Source organism: Adelges cooleyi, unplaced genomic scaffold (genome assembly GCF_023614345.1).
Source record: "Adelges cooleyi isolate 19-005CV unplaced genomic scaffold, UGA_ACOO_1.1 ACOO_flye_CR_arks_rails_tigmint_CR_PRNA_651, whole genome shotgun sequence".
NCBI lineage: Eukaryota > Metazoa > Arthropoda > Insecta > Hemiptera > Adelgidae > Adelges > Adelges cooleyi.
Genome location: NW_026096352.1, coordinates 6,492,378 through 6,515,421, shown reverse-complemented (window position 1 = coordinate 6,515,421; position 23,044 = coordinate 6,492,378). Strand labels below are relative to the sequence as shown.

The 23,044-nt window shown below is 30.4% G+C and overlaps 1 protein-coding gene across 1 annotated transcript; it reads left to right on the top strand.

Annotated features, from left to right (window-relative positions):
* The first annotated feature begins 385 nt into the window (after positions 1-385).
* On the top strand, positions 386-9,604 carry LOC126844600 (short-chain dehydrogenase/reductase family 16C member 6-like). The gene is made up of 7 exons (XM_050582900.1): positions 386-640; positions 3,650-3,798; positions 5,469-5,810; positions 8,389-8,518; positions 8,703-8,823; positions 8,917-9,036; positions 9,160-9,604. The coding sequence occupies exons 1-7, from the start codon at positions 592-594 to the stop codon at positions 9,224-9,226; spliced, it is 978 nt and encodes a 325-aa protein (XP_050438857.1). The 5' UTR covers positions 386-591; the 3' UTR covers positions 9,227-9,604.
* The last annotated feature ends 13,440 nt before the right edge of the window (positions 9,605-23,044 follow it).

The window sequence follows — 23,044 nt, the reverse complement described above, 5'->3', positions numbered from 1 at the left end:
TAACAACTATATTAATAAATCGTATTTAGTTAAAGTTTATGTCGATTGTGAAAAACCCCACTAACACTATTATATGACAATTACAGGACTTTTATTTTCGGTAGGCTAATTAAAAAATCAGTGAACTATATAATAATACGAGTAACCGGTTTTAAAAATGTCTCCGTTACTAGCTCATTTGAAGAAAAAGAAACGTTAACTGTGTAAGATAATAATCTGGTACCAATCAATCAACTTTGTATACCGAGTAAAAATGTTTTATTTCTACTTGTTATGTAGGAGTCAATTCAAGTATGGACCGAAGATCAAATCCAGACGGTTACTAGGTGGGGGTTTATTTACTGTACAAACCAACCGCTTTATTAGACTAGTAATAACGTTAGAAAACATCAGGCATCAAGGCGATCAACCACCGTTCTGACGATTAAACGATGCCGTGTAACGCTTGTGTATGCTCATGTTAGTTACGTTTATCTGCTGCAGTTTACATTCGCCTGCGAACCGTCGCCTAGTACACGCCGCATTTAAGATTATACATTAAAGCCCAAATATATTTATAGATATTTAGCTTCCTTTAAAAAACCGCACATTATGGCTGCTGTCACATCCAATGACAATTCCGTTCAGAACGACAATACAGGTGAGTAAAGTCTGAAGTTTTTTTTATACAAAACAAATGCAATCTGTCTCATTAATCAAGTGCAAATCGGTAAAATTTGTGACGAATTTACAGTAAAACTAAACATTTCAATTTCATTTTTTTTAACCATACAAATATAATATATAGAAGTGAGGGGGAACAAGGTAGCTTTGAAATTACCATAAAAAAGAGCCGCTGTCAAGCTAGCTAAAAATATGTAATGTTAAAAATTAGTCATGTCGGGTGTGAACATAAGTTTTTATTCATTAAAAGGGGAGTCGGTACTTGATTAATACATTTAAAAACATCAACTCAGAAAAATACAACCATAATCGTATTACTATAACGAATGTTAATGTGTGCAAATTGGTTTAAAATATAAATTTTACATTATGTACAATCAAATTCAGAACAACTTTTCCAATGTGACCTCCCTTTACTTGTTTTTAGTCAACAAACACTCGTTCGAAAATTAATTAGTTTTTTAAATATCAATCGATTTTAACAGTCAATTAAGGTTGATTTTTATCAATTATTATTAAGCAAAGTATTGAAGTCGTGGATAGGTCGTATAACGATTTTAGTAGCTACTAAAATTTGTTGTGTTCAAATTTACCAAACCCTTTTATTTTCGAATGTGAACAACTTACTAGTATTAAAATTGTTTATACCGGCGAGTTGCTCAGCGGGAACCGGTATCTTATATCAAGCTAGTTCTGTCTTGTTAACCTTGTACACGGTGACCTTCCACAAGGATCACATGATGTTGATACTATCAAATCTCAAAACCATCGAGATATTGCTTTTGGTCGACAGATTTATCCGTACTATTTAACCTCTGAAGGGCTGCAATCAACATACTTTTAAATATGAAACGGATATGTTTCATAATACTGAAGATTTTCAATGTCTAAACTCTAGGGGGCGTAGGCACTTCGCGGGCATAGGAATCGCTAAGCAATGTACCCAATAATATAATTCTTTAGGTAATGGCTGTTGTGCATTAACACATTTTTTCACACATTGTCTCAGGGATTGACTTACACAAATAATATAAATTGGAATCCGCTAAATTATGTATAAATCGCATAGATTGTGTTTAACTTGTAACTCACCAAACGCTTACAATAACAGCATCCGAACCCCAATCCTGTAGAGATTGGTCGATAAGGTTTCTACGGCTACACTTCGGTTTGGAAGGAAATAATATTCAACTATCGTACAAGAAGCGGACTTTGAATGTTTTTCGTTTTTTATTTGAAATTTATTTATTTGAATTCTACGACTCTTTTAAACGTTGGCGAGTTTCGACCCCTCCGAGTATTGGATCCAATCATAAAGGCGGAAAACGCATTCGAATTCATGATCCCTTCGACCCCAAAATCCCGGGGGACGGAGACTTTTAATTTTCAAACGGTAACCGGCCACCCCAAATGCTAAATATTCAAAACATATTCTAAATTTGTCTTATTTTACAAACGTACTAAAAGAATCCCGCGGGACGATAGTCCGGAATAGCAGAAATAAAACGAGTAACGTAGGTACCTATTCAATATCAATATTCAATATTAAACTAACTTATTCCTGTGGGTTAGATAGAGTCTAACGCAAATAATTTTACCCTCGATTGATACAAATTCAGATTTTACTGCTTCGTATACGTGCCCTATACAAGTTTTTGTTTTAATTGAGTTGAAATCTAATTTTTTCCCACTGTAAGCGCGAGAAGGTACATAAAGAAGTTGAGATTCTTAAAAGAAAGACAAACAAACGTTTGTTCATACAAATATTAGAGGGAAAAAAACAATAAAAAAGTGTCTTAATTAAAATCCTAGTCAAACCTTGAAGTTAGACCTTAGTTTAATTTTCACGCTTCTTTGTTTTTGTAAATATATTAAACTGGATTTTGGTGTATTTGGAAAAGAAATTGCTATAATTTCATAATAAAAAGTTGATTCAAATTTATTGGATATAGGAATGATGTTAAAAAAAACAGTTTTTAGTCAAATCAATTGTAATACTATATTAACACTTGGTTATGTTTATATCTATGTATTAATATGGCACTGTTTTTTAGGTAATATAAACTATACTATAATAGAACTTTAATAATAATATTTATATCTTATAAAATAAGACTGTAGTTAGGATTATATAAATTAAATAAACATTTAATTATCATTTAATAATTTTATGCTCTTAAGTAATTCTTAAATGATCAGAATTCTATTTTGTCAAACTGTTATTGCGTCAAACAATTAATTAATAGTTAATAAACTAATAGGCAAATTAATTAGTTATTGTTCTTGTACTCATATAAACGCTTTTCATAATACATTTGACAACCGGTATTTTAATGCGATTATCGGTCGTACACATCACTACTAGTCATCAGTCGTCATTGTTCAATAAAACCTATTAAATTTACAGAAACCGCCAATGTACCTTCACTCAACGTAATTATATTATAGTTGCTTGTGTCCATCAATTTATCCGCAGTCCATCCAACTATTCTCAATCAAAAACATATTAAAGATGCGTTTGCCTTTAATAGGTTGTACTTGAACACGCCACTGTAATATTTATTGTAATTTGATAGCACAGTGACGTCAGTAATTACTCCTACAAACTTGATTTAATTCTAAGTACAAAAAAGCGACTAATAATAATATATAGACTTATAAATGCAAAACAAAAACGGGTTAGTTAAATTGAATTCTAAGTGGAGCCGTAATTTATTAAAAAACCCTGATCGACATTAGTTACAGGTTTAAAACACGATGACCTTTGCTAATATATTAATGACAATATTATCTACTTATTCTATACATAAATTTGGTGCTTAAGCATAATTGACTAAGAAATATATTTCAATAATAACAAAAAAAATATATTTCCCGACTTCATATTTATTAATATTTAATATTTTATAATTTTTAAAATCTTAATTTCATATTTTTATAACCTTCTTTTTTTCTTTATTAAATAATACTTTTTCACTGTTTGCAGGTCCTGAGCGTACAAAAAGCATCATGGATTTTATTCCTCTGGTCAGTAGGATATTATTTGGATTCGTGTACACAATGTACGCATTTGTGCATTTAGCGATAATTTCCTATTATCCCACCGAGAAATCGTTAAAAAACAAAGTCGTACTCGTAAGTATATAATAATATTATTAATAATACGTAACGTAAATAAGACACAGTGTCAAGTCCCAACCAAAGCTATAATTATTATATTGCGAACCGCGAGAAGGAGAAATTTAATAGGCAGTACGTATTCTACAAGCCGGTCAAAAGAGAAACAACTTGTACCAACAACCTATAATTATTACTCTCATTATTATAGTTCATTCACTATTAAACACGGGCGTTTTTGGGGGGTAGAAGAGATAGAGGAAAGACAATACCCTCCCTAGGTTTATCATGTTTGTTTTTTAATTACATATAATTTAAAATAGTCTGAAATAATATATTATAGTATAATATCCCTATCCCTTGTTGTTTACAAACAAGAGTTTTTAAGGTGCATCTACACTAGCATTTGGCAAAGCACATTGTATAGGCAATTTTTCAAGAAAACAATAAAATTGACTATCATAATTTATGCTTATAAAAAACATCTGAAACAGGTCATTACTTTCATGAATATCAAAAACTTTAAATAACAAAATGTAAAATATAATTGAATTACGAAGAACGCAAATTAAAAATATTACTAATACTTTCGAGAAATGTGATTTGTTAACAAAGATTATATTTTAAAAAAACTTATAAGTTATAACATATGTCTAAAGGTAATTTAAATTTTAATCTTAATTGTATTTCAATCAATGATTGTACATTTTATTCAAAATAAATATAACATAATAATAATACTTACACTTTCAAGACGCTTCGTTTGCGCTGTATAGTTTCTACTTGAATCGCTTTCCTCTCGTATTTCAACGAGTAGAGCTATTATTATATATGTTTATAAGTAAAAACTGACCAAGGTAGGTAAACAATATTCAAACAAAACCTGTATTTGTAGACGGATATGAGGCGTAGCTTGGTCGTACGATTGTAATTGACGGCCAACGTGCGTCAAGGACATAATGCAAACCTATACATTTAATCCTGATTTCAGACTCCAGTTTTATAATAATATAGTTTTAGACGATTTAATATATTTTATATTCGACATCAGTTTGCCGTCGTCAATAAATATTCAACACTATTTAATACATTTAGATACTATTTTTTTCAAGTTTTAATGAGAATGGAAATGCGTTAGAGTAGCGCGCAAAGATAAAAATAGAGTTTTGCTTCCTCTGTCGTAACTTTGGAACGCTTAAACATAATTGAAATTTCAACATCATTAGTACTATGTAAATGATTTAAAAATGCCATAAAACACGTGTGTGACTGTTTAAGTTTCAAAAGTAGAAATCCTTTATTATGCCACCAAAAATCAGTCATCTATATATTATGGAGGGTTCAGAGCACAAGTGAACCAAGTCCATCAAAACTGATTTCCAGTAATTGACTCCTAAGTTGTTGTTCGCATAATCTACTCTGTGGTAAAATCACGTATACGTGTAGCCATTTTACGGCATTGATATAAACTAAGGACTTGGTTTACTGTGGCACTAAAAGATATTACTTCTTTGAAAACCCTGGCTTTTCGCGTAAACCCTCACAATGTGAAAAAATAGACTGGGTTCACTTTTGCACTTTCCCATACTTTGTCATTGTTTAGTGTAAACAATTATCGTTGTATAATTTGTGTTTTGCTGTGCTAAAATATGGTATTTGATAAACAATTTTAATTTTGATCTGTCCAGGTTACTGGAGCGGGCAGAGGTCTTGGCAGAGAAATGAGTTTGCAGTTGGCCAAGGAAGGCGCCAAAGTGATTTGCGTGGACATCAACGCGGATGGTGTAAAGGAAACGTGTGAGCTGATTAAAAGTGATAGAGGCGACGAAAAAGACATAACCGACTTCTATTCGACCAACGTGGCCGATTCGGCTCAGGTGAAAGAATTGGCAGAGACGGTGGAGAAAAAATGGGGTCAAGTGGATATATTGATCAATAACGCAGGAATCGTGGCCAGCACACCGTTAATGGAAGTTTCCGATGAAGGCATTCAACGAATGATCAACGTCAACCTAGTGTCTCATTTCTGGGTAAGTGTAAATATGCATACCAATTGTTCGTACTGGAAAACCCGGTCTCCTCAAAATCATAAGTCAGACTATTTATAAGACCGTTGTTAAATTATTTTGGTGTGAAACGAAAACCATTTCGTCGTTAATAGTTCTGTAGAATGTTTTAGGAGTTATAATAAACAATTTACAAACGCCCACGGTCCTTAGCTATGTACCCACCTGTATATGAAGCAGTTTTATTATCACATTATTAAATTATTCACGACAAAGAAAACATACTTTATCGTGACTCGAGTATAGTATATATTTTATAGAGTTATATAAGAATAGCCGTTCCCTATACCAAGCCGAACCAAAATGTTGACGAAACTGTTTCTCTATATTCCTCTATAATTTACACAGACCTTACACTATGAACTGTATTTTTCGGATGTATTATATTTAACTATTTGTATGTTTACAAATTTTCTCTCCGTTACAAGGACATAGGGATTGTTCAAAAGTATTTTTTTCACATAACTTATATAAAACAATATTTAATTTCTAACGTACAGCCAATTGTCGAATAATGGTTTTTACTTTTTAACCTTGGACGATATGATTGCTGAAACGTTTCAGTCGGTTGTCACGCATCGTCTGCCAGCTGTCATTCAACACCATCCAACACAACTACCGAAAGTGTGCCGTTTATCTCTGTAGGTTGTCCGTGGTTACGTTGTTTAACATTATATCTTAATTCTTAACGACTTTTAACTTAAAACAATGCCGGGGAGATATGAAAATTATTTTTTCTAGGTACAGAGAAGCCCCTGTACGGCAGGGTATTAAGAATACCACGGGGTTAGGTAAAGTCTAAAAACACTTACAATTTAATACCATTTATACACCGAGAAAGAAAAGAGACCTCCCGGGATAGCGGCATGAGCAACCAGGAGAAAACCTTAAACACAAGTACATTTAATTATTTATCTTATATTGGTTATATTTTATTCTATAGAGTTTTTATCCGTGAATTATACATGCACTCGTGTTCAAGGAGTATTTTGTTTTTACTTAAGTATTTAAACTTAAGGCTGAACTCAGTGAATAAAAGTTAATGGAATGGTAAAAAAATTAAAGAGAAAAGAATAATTTCTTATACAAAATGCGATATTCTGTTATCGTAATAAGAAACTTTACTATTCTAAACAATTAAGGTAAAATAAGAATTATTAAAAAGTTGGGAAAGTTTGTTATAAACTGATTAAACTTATAGATTTATTTATTATTATTATACCTACATTATTCTTATTATTATAAATTATTTATTAAGTAACATAATATTGAAGGTTTTTAACTCTGGACGTTATGAGTGAGCAGCTATAAGTCTGTGATCGAATATAAAAATACACAACAGCGCGTCAAGGACGGACAGGAGGTGAAGGTACAAAGGATGATACATTAAATTTGCATTTTGGACGTGACGTCGAGGGAAGATAGAGAAAAGTAAAACTCTGCCAAAGAAATGTCCCTACAGGAATATTATCCGCGGTATAAGCGAAAATATCGTTATGGCGGTGGCGTATTCTCTCATAATAATATGCGGAAACAAAACCACTTGGGTCGTATCACGTTTGTGTGTACGTCTGCTTAAATCCCTATGGTCACATACCTAATGTTATTTTTCTTAAAAATGAGTCACGACATCGTTTGAAGGATAAACAGTTTCAATGTAGTGAGCAAATTTCAATAAAAAACTTCACAAGAAGAGTATTTTCTCTCTGTTAAAAAATAAATAATAATAAACACAACAATGTAATAATTATTCTTCCCTTACTCTTTGATTACTATTAAAGAATTTAAGCGATTACTTGTTCTATAAAATATCTAGACTTATATAAATTACTTATGTATTTGTTATTATTATATATTATGTCTTGTGCGGTTTATAAATCCAGTGGCGTAATTTGGTCATGTTTGTGAGGGGGGGGGGATAAAATAAAAATTACATACATTTTACTCATCACCCCTTCCCTCCCCACAATTTTTTTTTGTATGTATCATAAGAACTGCTTAATACAACCATTGTGATATGTATAACGTCATAGGGGGGGGGGGGGGGGGTAAGACACCAAAATCCCCCCCCGTACTTACGCCACTGTATCAATCATGTTACGATGGATAGTTGAAAAAGTTCAATATAAAGCGATTATTATACATTTTATAAGGAATAATAAAAAAAAAAACATCACAAAATACAGAGAACCCCTGGCTTTGAGTTTTCGCGCTGCCGCAGCTGTGCCAAGTTATCTGGCAATGACTGTATCAGATTTTTATTTATTTGAAAATAATAGACTCCCAAACTATTGTTTACAACACCTATTGTCTGAGGACTATGTTATGAAAAGTAGTAATTTGCGTGTACATGAAGAATACTTGTACCTACACATGAAAAAATATTGTATCTTTGAATTCTCAGGACTCAGAGATTGGCCTTTCTCGTCAAATCTCAATTTATAGTTACAACTTACATAATGCCTTGCTTTTTATTCAATGTAATAAAACTATGCAGGTATATTTACTAATGATATATTTTTATCTACATTTTTACTTACAGATGGTTCGCGCGTTTTTGCCGGCAATGTTAAAACGCAATGCTGGGCACATTGTGGCGACTTCTTCTATGGCCGCGTTTACTTGTGCTGCCAACATTGCACCGTATGCAGCCACCAAATTTGGAGTCACCGGTGTGTACCTATGAAATAACTCTGTAATCTAATTAGAATGGTCCAAATACCAGATGCTTACAAGTGCCTCGCCACTGACCATTGAGCTCTAAACAAAACTAGATACATATTGTGACTTTTTTAGTTTTATGGCATTCCTAAATCCACATGCCCAACGGTAATGTCTTATTTTGCATTTTCTTAGGTTTCATGGCCAGTCTCAGGGAGGAGTTAAGAGCCAATCCGAATAATAAAATTAAGACAACCGCTATCCATCCGTTTTTCCTGGACTCGGCACCGATCAACGTGAAACACTGGGACGTCAAGTGAGCGAAAATATATTATTTGTGTTTATTATTGTACAAGTTGTACGAATGTTTTTGAGACATTTAATTTGACATTAAATTTGTATCATTCAGGTCTGTATTGCCCAGCTTATCCATACCTCAAGTAGCTAAGGCCGCTATTACTGGAATTAAGAGAGAACATGAAGTCGTTTCGGTCCCGGAGTTTTTGAAATTCACCATGTGTTTCGTATGGTAGGTCACAGACAATATCGTATAAAATGGTCACTCTTCTTGATTTATAGGAAAATTTATGAAGATCCATTACAATTTTGTAGCATATCGATTTTGATTGTGTTTTTATTTTTATTTCCACAGGCTTGTGCCACAAATCGCACAAGACTACTGGAGGGATACGTTTAAATCGCAAATAGACACAGTTTGAACATGCATGTAACCATTACAAAATGAAAAATAAGAAAAAAGTGTACCTTGGGTAGGTACATTTAAATGTAGATACATTTATATTATAGCTATATTATTGCAATAATATTATATTACACCTAATAATTATAATGGTAAATTTTTATAATTATTATTAAAACTGTTGGTATTAATTCATAAGATATAGCGACTTCAATAAAATACCATTTATATGTATTTACCATTAATATGTATTTACAACATCGTCAAAATTTTACATGACATGAATTTGTAAAAAAAAATATACTACGATTCATATAACTAATAATAAAATCAATTTTGTACACCTAATTATTTGTTGGTTGTTATAAATAGTATTATATTAAAAATTAAACGCATACTTATATTGTTTATTGATTATTTTCATTTACTACCTAATAAGTTATTATATATTAATTTATGTAATAAATATAATCTAGGTAAACAAATTATAATTATACTTTGTTTTTTTTAACTGTTATTAAAAAGCCCCTAAGGCAGTATTTGACAAAAAGTTAAAGTTTGAAAATATAATGTTTAATTTATTGCTTACAATTTTGTATACGAGTTCGATCATTTATCGATGACAAATGCAACCAGTAGAGATAATCGGACTAGTATTAAATATTTCTTCCTTTCTATTGATAGTTTTCATAGATTTTAGATTTTTTACGTTTCTATTTGCCAAAATAGGAGTTTGGGGACTTACATAGCATAGTATAAATTGGTTTTGTTTTATTACTTTACAATTTTGTCAGCTTCGGTTATTGAATACAAATTGTAGATCTGTATAGTTTTATTTCCAACGAAAAAAATTCATTGCTGTGTTTCTGTTAGGCATGTTTTTTATTATTTTTTTGGGTGGGGGCGAAGCTGCGAGGTAGCCTGTTAAATCTAGAATGTATTCGTAAAATTAATTCATTTAATCAATTTCGTTTGGAGATTGTGGTAAGGAAAATGCTTTTGATATGTTGTTTTACAAATACAATAGCGCCATCTATCAATAGAAGAACTGATATCTAAAGCGCAATACAATTGATAGATAGCCTACGTCGTGTAAAAAGACAGCCGCTCATAAATGGGTGCCAGAAATTCAATAGCGCTAAATCTATAATAATTCATTCTTGCGAAAAGAGTGCTATGGCCTATTATTATACACAACATACCAGTTCCAGTTCTAAGCTGTGCGACCAACATAGGCGGACTTAGGGGTTGATTTTTGGAGAGGCTTTAATCCCAGACAATATTTAAACACTAATGTAGCCTACAATATCTTTATTTTTCGTAAATTTTACACTTTACGTATGTGTGGGCATATGTATGCAATATTTTGTCAATTTTTTTCATTGATGCAATACCTATGTATATTATTACAATCGAAGTTGATTATCAACTGATAACGAAATTATTACTATATAGTACATTTAATTTATAAATTATAAGTATAAATATAACAACCAAAGCCGCTACTGTAGTAGTGTTAATAATTTTTTTAATTAAAAATTAGCCGATATAAAATTACATTGAGTTGGTTTTTATCAAACTTCCGCCAAAACTGAGAAAAATAGGTAACTTAAAAATTTATATAACTAGAAAAAAATAATATTTGTACGCCTTAAAATTAGTTGGAATGTACTTATATGATATTTTTTTCCGCCACAATTATCGTATCTATTTTTCTTTTCTAGTTTTATCTGATAATATAAATTTATAGTTCTCTATTATAAAAAAAACATATTTTATATTGTTATTAGTGGTAATTGTCAGCTAAGCAAAGATTAAAATATCGAAAAATATGATATTAGATTTAAATATCACACAAAGATGTCTATCTTAAGAATCTATCTTAATAAAAAAAAAGTATATATCTAACAGGGAAAAAAATGTACCCAATGAACTTAAATGTACTTTACATTATTTTGTCTATTTATTTTAGCTAAAAAATGTGAAAAAAAACTAAAAATCTTGTTTTATGTTCTCGACGAGGTGAGAAAAGGGCTAGAATACTATTATTTCCATCCACATCGTCTATAATTTAAAAAACAAATAACACAAAAATTATTATTTATTACATTACAAACTAGTTTTTGGTTTCACTATACTTAATGGATGAATTAAATATTTAGGTTAACAATTGACTTCTAAAAGTTATCCTAAACATTTATCCTTTAAAATAATACCTACTGTAAAATTGTTGTGTTTTAATTTACTATAGTAATTATAATTCAACTTACGTATATAACAACCTCCACTTGCCAAAACAAACCGAAATATTTTTGATGTATTAAAAACACTATCTGAACTATTTGTCAGTAAAATAGACAATGATTTGATTATACTTTTAACATAAAAAAAATAAAAAACATTTCATTTTACCACGGGGTTTAACTATTTTTATATAATCTGCGATTAGTTTGCTTTATTTTTAATATATATATATATATATATATATAATATATATACAATGTTTATATTTTGTATTTGTTTATACTTAGCTGTGGAAAAGTAGTCTACAATACAATAACAACCTTTCACCTCACCCTCCCAATAGGTCTTGCCACCAGACGGTTGGCGGCCAGCCGCCAGAATAATAAAACATTAGAAGTTGTTTTGTGTAAAATGACACATAAACCACAATCAATTTTATCACAAAGGCACATTTGAAAAAAAATTGTTTTAATACTTTTTTAGGTAATAGAAAATTTAATAAGAATTTTACTGAAATAAAAAAGCCAATTGGGTTTGGGTGGGCTAAATCACATAACGAGGGAGGGGCTAATGCCCCTTTAGCCTACCCCTAAGTCCGCCTATGGCGACCAATACGTTTTTTTGCAGCTTTATAATCATTTCTTTTATCTTACGTTTATTTACAATGAATTGAAGTATAACTGTTATAATAAAAATAAACTATTCTCTTTTTTACATTAAATAATATTTAATATATTTATTTTAAATATTGCATAAACACATATTAAATATATTATGGCTATAATCTTTTAACTATAAATTTATTGTATCCAATATACATACATGTATAGTGATATATTAACCATAATTTTAGTTGGTCCAACTATGTATTTTTTCTATTTAAAACAGCGATAAAGTCAAATTTAGGAGATTGAACTTGTGCTTTAAAGTTATTAGATAAAACATAATTTACTTTATTTTTTAAAAATGCACACACTATGCCAAACCAGTTTTTTTTACAAAATATATAAGTATTTTACATATGAAAATGAAGTTTTTACTTAGGTATAATTTTAGAAGTACCTAAGTTATCCGATTTCTGTCTATCATTATTTTAAAAGTTAAAAAAACAGTAATTTGGCATACCTATAGTTATTTGATTTAAAAAAATTAATAAATATAAAGTCGTTTCTAACTCTTAGCAGGCGCGGATACAAAGGGGCCATGGGAGCAATACACCCCAAATCTCAAAAATAAAAGAGGCTGGTGAAAATTAATTTAGGTACACGTATATAGTAATAAGAATATATTTAACTTTATCTTCTATAGGATAATATTAAAACTTGCATTAGAAAAATACTTAATTATTCTTATTACATATTTCTATATTTTCTATATTTTGTAAAAATGATATTGGTTTTCAGTCAATTCTATTTAAAATTTGTTTTTGTTTATTTATTACAATACAAGTTTAAATTATTTATTGAAGTTTACTTTTTGTAACTAAAATATAATGAAAAATATGGATCATTTAGGGCACCAATAGTCTGCACGTAACATTTTCAATTTTGGTCTACTTAAATAAATAATTTCGAGGTAAACTTCGTCTCAATCATAATTATCCTGATTTCGAAAAATGTTAACACAGTAAACCCTGGTATTCTGTATTGGTATTATTTGATGCCCCCCCCCTCAATCAGACATCCTAAATCCGCGCCTGACTCTTAGGTAAATTTAAAAGTAAAAAGTTATTCGAATATCATCTTTATCAATAATATCTGACTACTCTATTTTTCGGGATGGGTTTCAAATGTTTTGTTACACATGTATACCTTAATAATTAATTAATGATTAATATTATTTGAAAAAAACAAGCCTAGTCATCGACAGAAAACAGTATCAATACACCTTAGTTGATGTGCATAATTGAGACTACAATACATTTGGAATAACTTCTGTTTTTAGTAACTACACATACCGGTGAAAACACCCAAGGGGTGTTTTCACCATTTTTTTTATGGTTATTTTAATGTTATTAGTTATTACATACTGTAGGTGTAAATAACTAAATACAAATTAATATTATGTTTTTTTTTGGTATTATTTTCATGTGCAATTTTTAAAAACATGCCGATCTACATATTAAATTGTAGGTAGATGGGTATATACTATATGTAATATTTAATTAAGTTAAAAAATAAAATATTAAAAAACAAACCTTGTCGACGATTGTTAGGTACTAATTTTTGCTGCATAAATAGTCACCGAATTAGAACACATATGATTTTTCTACCCATAAGTATCACCCTGCGCCTTCTGCCTTTTTCTCTTATAATACTTTACATATTTGATTTTTTTTTGTTATCAACCCTTTAGTTTTAATATTTTATTGTCATAACTGGTAAAAGCGCAAGATTGTGTAAATCTTAAGCTATATCGGTTAAAAAGGACAAATCCTTGTGCTTAAAAGAAATAATTAGCCTAGTTAGTTGATAAAAACAAATATCATAAACTCAAATTAGGACATTTGATGTTCTTTAATACATTAAAAGTGATCGTCGTTATGCACTAGGTTTCTATATACAAGTGACTAATATATGTAAGCTATAGGGTATAACAAGTAATAATATAATAAAGAAATGAATATTTAAACCCTGACTATAAAAATAATACAATGCGTATACGTATTTCGGCAACAATGTTGTCATCTACAGCGCTAATGACAGACTGAGCAATCTATCCAGTTAACTATATATTTAGTTAAGATAATAATATAATTGTTATAAATCCTATATAAAAATTAATCTGTTAATAAATCAGATCATGGCGATCCATTCTGTATATCTCAATATATTTTCCATCTATATTTAATTTTTTCTTAATACAAAATTCCTTCATGCATAATAATTATATGGATAATAGTATAATACAATTAAACATTTTTGAATGAAGTATTAATTAAACTTGAGGATATTGCAAAATACAATTTCAGGAGATTGAAAAATGTTTAGGACGCATATGAACCACCTACATAACAACAAATAAAATCGTTACACATGTTAAGTAATAAGTGTTTTAATATAGTATACATGTATGTAAAATGCAAAATGCATTCATTACATTAAAGTAAACACCATTATTAAACTTAGATGCAATATGACTTATGAGTATGCTTACAATTTTTCTTTTTTAAACATTAGCATAATGAAAGCATTTCTATTGAAACTTGTTATGGGTATACAGATATACTATATCCTAATTCCTAACTAATATATAAACTGTGTTGCAAAAGTATTAAATTTAAAAGCTTAAAAAAACCTTTATTGGTAAAACTATTTAACAGTAAAATGTCTGTCTGCAGTGTAAATTATTATTAAAAACTTTATTAATACATTTAGTTAAGCATTAAGGCGATTACAGATATCACACCATTTTTTTGTTTGCGTACAACATAATCTATTCTACAGAGATCAGTGTATAGTATTAAGAGGACCCTATAGTTTGTAGTTTCAGGTCAGAACTAGATTTGCGAGAACCAATACTTGGTACAGAAGTTGTGATAGTACTAAATGAACGAAATTGTCATAGAAAAAAATAGAGGAGAATATTATCTATGCTTGAGCATGCAAACTTTTGATAAAAGTAAATATTTTAATTTTTATGAATTTTAAATTTTTAATATGTTTTTTTCTAAATTATTGAAACTTTGTGAATCGAGTTATTTAAAATTAAAAAATGCTTAAACGCAGATAAATTTGTTCTGCTCTATTAACAGTGAAAATGTTGGTGACTTTACAACAATTCTAAGACACTTTGGTTTTGATTCAAGTAAATCTTCTATAATGATGGCAAGTAATTGTACATTTTCCAATTGAAAAAAAATTTTAATTGTCTTGACAAAAAAAAAATATCAATATAAAATCCTTATTACTGTATTAATAAGCATACTCTTTAGTTACAAATTAAGATTTGTACTTTAAGTGAAAAATAGCCTATACTTTACTCCTTCATAAATGGGTGAATAGCGTCCTCTTAAGATTAGTAAGTATTACATTACTGCTCAGTAATTTCCCATGATAATAATAACAGAATAAATGAAATTGGAATGGAAACATTGACATTTTAACATGGGAAATGTAGGATGCATTATCTATGACCTTTGGCCATTTTCTCAGTGGTTATTCTTTTATTATTATATTTATATGTACAATATAAATATATGTAATTTAATTATTTCAGACCACACAGAAAATGGCTGCCGTTTTTGTTTACACAATAGCTTTCCATTCTGATTTCATTTTATTCTGTGATAATAATTAAAAATTACCACTTAAATATAGATTATGTTTTGCACCTACTGAGTTTGTTAAAAGTAAATTTGAAATGATTTATATATATAAATACAAAAAAAAAAAACCACTAGTTATAATATTTAATTGTCTTTTTTGTCTGAAATTTCCACAGTATCTTTATTTTCTGTAGCCAATTGGTCTGCTTTCTCTTCGACAGCTAATGGTTTGTCTTTATTAATGCATGGACAAGATGACAGAAAACTACATATTCCTTGCTCATTCTCGGCGTTGTTTTGATCACCGGGTGTTCTCCTAAACCAATTAATCAGCAACTTACAAATGCTCCACAAAAACACCATCAATGGCACAAATATGCACGGTACACAAACCATGTTTTTTTTTTAATCTGGAATAAATAACACAAATATTATGCAGTATGATACTGAACTACCTCAGAGTAAAAATATCTTAAACAAATTTTAGAATACATTTTATTTTTTCTCAAAAATTATTTTTTCACAAGTTTACCCTTTTCAAATAAAAAGGTATTGTAAATAAAATTGTATTTTTATATAACTGTATAAAAAAGTTGTCTTTTATACATTTATATCATTTTGAAGTTTTTTAAAAACATTAAAGGTGCACATTGAATAATTGTTCTTAAGAAATTGCATTTAAATTTATAATATTTATGTCGTTTACTATGACCCCACAAGACCCAAAAAACATAACAAGAACAGTAAAGTAATTTATTTTTAATGGCGTAATATAAAAAATATATATTTTGGTTCAGAAAGAAAAGTTCTAACCTAATTACATAAAGAGAGAGAACACTGAACAACTGAATTATTAAAATTTCACAACTTTGTCACAGATTCGTCAATTAATAAATAAAAGAAAATCAATAAATTAGTTTTGGAATAAAAATGTTATACATGAAACATTTTTTTATAGAAATAATATTTTGGTTCTCACTAAGCAAGTCGGTTTAAAATTGCCAAGATCAGATGTACGTGTTCAGTTGTTTGTACAGTTCCAGTTTGTAAGAACTTTCTGGATATTGAGAAAAATGATTTAACTTAAAAACATGAACGTTTTTCTTAAATTACAAACTAAATATTACTTAACGAAAATTTGCGTTAAAACTATCCGATTCATAGGCAACAACTACTAGTTATGTCTATGGTATCTGTATTTTACATATGTATTACGAAATAAGTTTACCGCTTAGTATTTATAACTATTTTTATATCTGATTACACGATAAGTAGTTCAAAGTTGTAGAAAACGTGTATGATAAACACTAATTAAATACTAACTACACAAACTCCATTAAGTTTCAGTTGTATAAAGAGTAATTTTCGTATTGTTTAAAATTGTTAATTTTTAATGTAGTCCCTTCCTATGTAAAGTTATCAATGCAAGGGCGAGTAGTTCTATGTTACAAAATTATAACGTAAACCATATTGGGTAGGTAACAAAAAAATAGGCACTCACCTCGACTGAACAGTGAACGAATTAGACCGCAACGGTTCAAAAGAATGTGTACAATTGACAAATATGTAACAATTAGTAAGTTATATTAATATTATAATGTTATTACCAGTTACTACGAGATACGTTTTATTTTATAAACATGGGTAGACAAAAAAATAATAATAATGACTCACACTTACTTGGATACTATATTGATATAAGCAAAAAATGATAACAGGGCAATTATCTATTTTCCCAAATCGATTAACTTTATTTTTAGTATTCCTACTCTCCGACAGATGGCGGCAGAATAATCAACATAAAAAAAAATTGGTACCTAATACCATTGAGTATATATTGTACAATATATACTCAATGCTAATACTATTGAGTATAATATATAGTCAATGCTAATACCTATTGATTATAATATTTATAATCAATGCTCTAATATCCAGAAAATTCCAATAATAATGTACCCAACGCCAAAAACCGTCTTAATTTTACCATTTTGCAGCTAATAGTTTCTGAGTAAAATTCATTAGTTAGATTGTCTAAAATATTGTCTATGTGTGCGGTGCGACAACAATGCATATTGACTGCTACAAGTCAATGCATATTTAATATCATTGTTATATAACCTATATTTTAGACTACAGTATAATAACTTGACGAATATATTATGATCATTTCGTACACCAAAGTGTTATAGAGAACGACCGACGACTGTAATATGTAAAGAAGGATGAAGTGGAAATAGGCAATTTTTATAAACGTTTTCATAATACCTCACAAAATGAGCGTTTTGGTGTGTACAATCTAAAAATAAATGTTGTAAGCATTTCCTTCCCTCTCCTCTCTCCGGGTCCTCAAACGAATTTTCAGTAAAATGATTAAGATTTTTCATCATAACTCAAAATGTTTAGATACTACGGAAATGAAAATAAATTCCGCTTAATACATATTATTATTATTTTAACTTGAGCATTTTTTATTAATCGCTAAAAATTAATAACTATAAACATGTTAAAGCAAGCGTTTTTAAAACTTTTACTACTAAGTACTAAAAGTTGTTTTGTAAAATGAGCTATTCTATCAGTATAGTCTAGAGTTAGACTAGTTTATATTACAGAAAAACCAAATTTGAAAAAAATATTGATTATAAAACATAAACAAAAAACCAGGATTATTAAAAAAAGTATTTTTTTTTTGTATACATAAGTATTTTTTTCTATGTATTTATAATTATATTAGATTAATAATAAATAATGTGTACCTACTTATAAAAATATCAAACAAACGTTAAATTGAATGTAGATTTCAGCAGTAAGTATAATGTAAAAAATAGGGTTTTCTAATTTCTTCTCAACAATAAGTCCAACCATTAGTCCATCAATTAGTAATACAAAAGAAAGTGTAGACTGTAGTTATATCAAAATGGTAGATATGATATACGTAAATATTATTATTAATAAAATAAGATACCTACTTGTTTTTGCACTTTTTTATTTTAATATATGCTAATTTAAAATAATACATGGATATTATACAAAATTTAATTCCCCACGAAATACTATTTTTCTTATATCTGTAGTTATACAATTTTTGAGTTATGAATGAAAACGAATATTGGGTTTGGAGAGCAGAAATATTTAAAAAAAAAGGTTTTAGTACTTACTTTAGGTTTGTATAGGCACACCAAGACGCTGCTTTAGTAAGGTATTATTAAAAATATTTCAAAAACTGTTTTTTTCACTTAGTCCTAATGTATAGACTATAGTAACGTTACATACGGTTTTTGTATAATATTATGTTTTCCACCAGCAAACATTTTTTTAAAAATTTGTTGTCTAGGAATGAAGTTTTAACTGTAAATGATGAAAGTCAAGTTAAGAAAACGACCTTTTTTCAAAATCAGAGATAACTCTGGATATCATACTTAGTCAAATTATATAGATTAAAATTTTTATTGAAAAATATCTGAAAAACTAAAACAGCCTGTGTATGTCATAGGAGTGGGGCAACAATTTTATTTGTAATCATTCTAAATTTATTTTATTACATACAATTGACCGCCCATGATGATCAAAAATCACAAGGCAATTTCAAGAGCATAAGAAAAGTTTTGTTTGTCACGGAATAACTATAATGTTATTTGTTTAGTAGTTTTACTGGCCGTAACGTAGTGTGACGTTTTCCATAGTATTTAAAACAAATACTGTCTTGTTAATTAACATTTTCTTAGCTATATTTCAATAAGAAACAAGTGATTGTTTATAATGAGCAAGTGTCCGACAGTAAGTGCGATACGGGGTTTTTTACTCGAATAGAATAAGCTTAATATCGATTTGCTGTAGAAATGCCCAGAAGAATCCGAACAGGAAATGAAAAACGACATAGACCGTATGCGGATTCGGATATGCGAGCTAGAAAAAAAAGTCGTCTCCTATGAAACGTTGGTCGAGGAAAAACAAGAATTACACGAGCAAATGAACGGCGTGGGAAAATGGGTAAAACAAGTAACGAACCAGCACAAGGAAATGTTTGCTCAGTTGTCGGCCAGCTACGATACGTTATGGGCCAAACACCAAGAGACCAAGACGATGGAATCCAAGCTGCGGTGTGGAAAGACCAAGTTAACCGACGACAACGACCGAATGACCGATCAGGTGCTAACTTTGAAACGCAACGGACAATATTTATCGGCCGAAATCGAGAGGACGGAGAAAGAAAAGAAACGCATCAAAATTGAACTGTGCGATTCTAAAGTAAGGCTACTACAACCTCGCTTCGATGTAATTTCATGTAGTGTTTGAGTAACTTATTGGATTTTTTCATAGCAAAAAAAAAAAATATTGGCTACGGTTTGGAGATAGACCTATTTTTAGTCTAATTTCAGCTTATCAATCCTAAAATTGCGTCTAAAAAATAATATAAATGTCGTTGTCGAAAATTGGGTTTGAACCAAATTAATAGGGTCATGACTCATGACTAATAAATATTCTGCAAATTTATTGACTCGATCCGTCCGTTTTTCGCTAAGTTATAGCAAGTCAAAGTTGAAGGGTGTCAACCCGGTCAATTTTTTCAGACAGTATAATATGTAGTTGACATAAAATATTATTTCGACTGTACATAAAAATATATATGTACACATTTTATCGATTTAGCGTTTCTGTGACTGTATGAAAAACAACGTAATAAATGTGACTTGGAAATCCATGGCTTAAATAATGCTAGGTTGTTGCATATTCCCACTTTAACATATTATCAATTCACAAAATGGCAGCGTAACTCGTAAGGGTACATAATTGTATTTTTCGATAAATATATACACAATACCTTTATAAAACAAATTAATTTGATTGGCTGGCCCTTACACTACCATTTTATTTTCATCACCTAGTGTATTTAAGGGAATCTAATAACTAATAATATATTTTACTGGGTATATATCACCAAAATGATCTTTCTCATTCGATCATTTCTGGTAACATTTTTTAAAAACCTCATTACGTTGCTATAAAAAAACTAAGTTGGGAAGGGGGTAAAACAAAAAAAAAATGTCAAAAATTGAGATCACATGAAAAAAAAATAATTTGGTTAAAGGAAATGGTTGGACATATTCTAGTTGGATCCATAAGCGAAGATCCGGGGGGGCTTGGTATACTAAAAAACCTTAAAACATAAAACCAATGCTTTTTAAAATACCTACCCTTTTTTTTAGTAAGAGATTTGTTGAAATAAAAATAAATATAACATTTATTTTAAGTTTTTAGAATCTCAAGCCCCCCCCCCCCTGATCTCCGCCAATGGTTGGATCTACTATAATATGGTTTCGCCAACTACATTATTTTCGAAATACCAAACTAGTTTAGTTGTTTTTGAGTAGTTGGATTAACTAAACGTTTAGTTGGGTTAACTATACTTTTTTTACTCTGTACACTCGTCTATATACTTAGACACAGGCGGCCCGTACAACAGTAGCAACAAGACAAGGCAGGTAGGTTTAGGCGTTAGGCTTTAGAATAGTACTGTGCAGATAGCCGCAAATTCGATGCTCAAGAGGATATACTAGCTACAAAAATACTTTTTTCATTAATTTTGTTTATTTTTACAATCCAATATTGTAAATCCACCGATAATATATTGTTGATTCAACTATACATATACTATTTCAGTTTAGTACTTCCAGCTAAAAATGTACTGTGTCCCTATATAAACCATAAATTACGGTTGCCCCAATTATATAGTTTTTTCCATGTATCAAGGACGGGTTAATTGGCTGTCGCCGGTGTTAATTAAACTAATATTTTTTATGCAATATGGTATCTCTAGACAGTCGCCTGCCATAGAGAGAGACCACCTCGTCTTCTAAAAGTCCTGGGCCCCCTAAAATCAAATTAATATGCTAGATCATCACTATCCCCGAACAGGGATGGATTTAGTAAAGACTAAAACTAAGGTTATAGCCTGAGGAGGCAATTTTTTGTGGCAAACAAACATATAAATTTGAAAAAATTATTTAACAGTTTTTTGTCTTCTTTTAAATTATGTTTTTTGACGTTATCTAGAATTTAGTTAAATTGTCCATAAATCATAATACCCTATTACCTATTTACAAATTTTAATTTTTTTTTAATATTTTTTTTTTTGTTATTCTTTCTGAGATTCCACCCTTGCCCAATGCCGCTGCGTGGTATAAAATAATATTCTTAACTTTTAAGGGGGCGGAAAATAGCTGATAGCGTAGGGGCGCTGAAACTTTTTTTTTTCATAGCGCCTATAAATGATTAATATCGAAATTAAAAGACAGATCGTCGAGTTGTCTGTTGCACGCACAACAGCTAGGCTTAATCTCATAATAATAATAATGTTAATTTTCAGACCCGGGTAAATGACCTGAAAATCGAAATAAGCAAAATCCAATGCGGTTTAAACAGCAAGGAAGAAGCAATCTGTGCGTTGCGCAAGCAGCTGGGCGAAAGCCGCAGGGAGTACGACCGCTCGATGGACGCAGCGAAGAAGTTGGAGTCGGACTTGAAACGAGCCAACGAAGAGATGACCAGCGCCAAGGCGTGCGCCGCGAAAACGGAACAGAAATTGACCTTAGACCGGGACGCGGTTTCGAACGAGCTGGAGTGCAAACGGCGGAAAGTGGCCGAGCTGCAGAGCACTTTTGACCAGCAGAAGACCCGCATTGGCGATCAGAAGACCGGCATTTGCAAACTAGAATCTATGGCGGCAAACCTGAGGGCGGCCAACGAGAGAGACCGCCGGGACACTGTGGCTCGGGCCAAGAAACTGACGGACGAGAACTGTCGGCTCCGCGAAGAGAGTGCACAAAAGTGCAGGGAAATCGAACAGTTGCGCCGGAAAACCGATTGTCAAGCGTGCGAGCTAGACGGCCAGAAAAGACAGATGAGCACGTTGAACTGTGCGGTCGGCGAAATGCGCTGCGCCGCGGAGAAAATCAAACAGAAAATGCAATGCTAAGTGCGCACGTTGGAAACACAGTGCGCTAAATGAGATTTAAGTATACAACAATATCGATCACCCATATTATCGTCGACCTCCTCTCCCATTTTCATAGACAAATATACCTCCGCAACGTCGTTACACTCAAAGTCAATTTTTTACATGAAAATACCTCTGACTAATAATTGTGAAACCACAAAATTGCATTCAAATATTATACAAGAAATTAAAGTGTGATTATCCATTAAGATTTCTGCTGTGGATTCATTGGTGATGATCGGGGGGGGGGGGGGGGTTTGGATACTAAAAACCTTAAAACTTAAAATTAGTTATTTTCAAAATACTTACATTTAATTTTTAGCGAAAGA

What these genes read in the sequence shown, in the direction of transcription:
- LOC126844600 (XM_050582900.1), top strand. Translation starts at nt 592, where the DNA reads ATGGCTGCTGTCACATCCAATGACAATTCCGTTCAGAACGACAATACA. An exon ending in ACCTAGTGTCTCATTTCTGG is followed by an intron (nt 5,811 to 8,388) that starts GTAAGTGTAAAT and finishes TTTTACTTACAG; the next exon opens with ATGGTTCGCGCGTTTTTGCC. An exon ending in GTGAAACACTGGGACGTCAA is followed by an intron (nt 8,824 to 8,916) that starts GTGAGCGAAAAT and finishes TGTATCATTCAG; the next exon opens with GTCTGTATTGCCCAGCTTAT.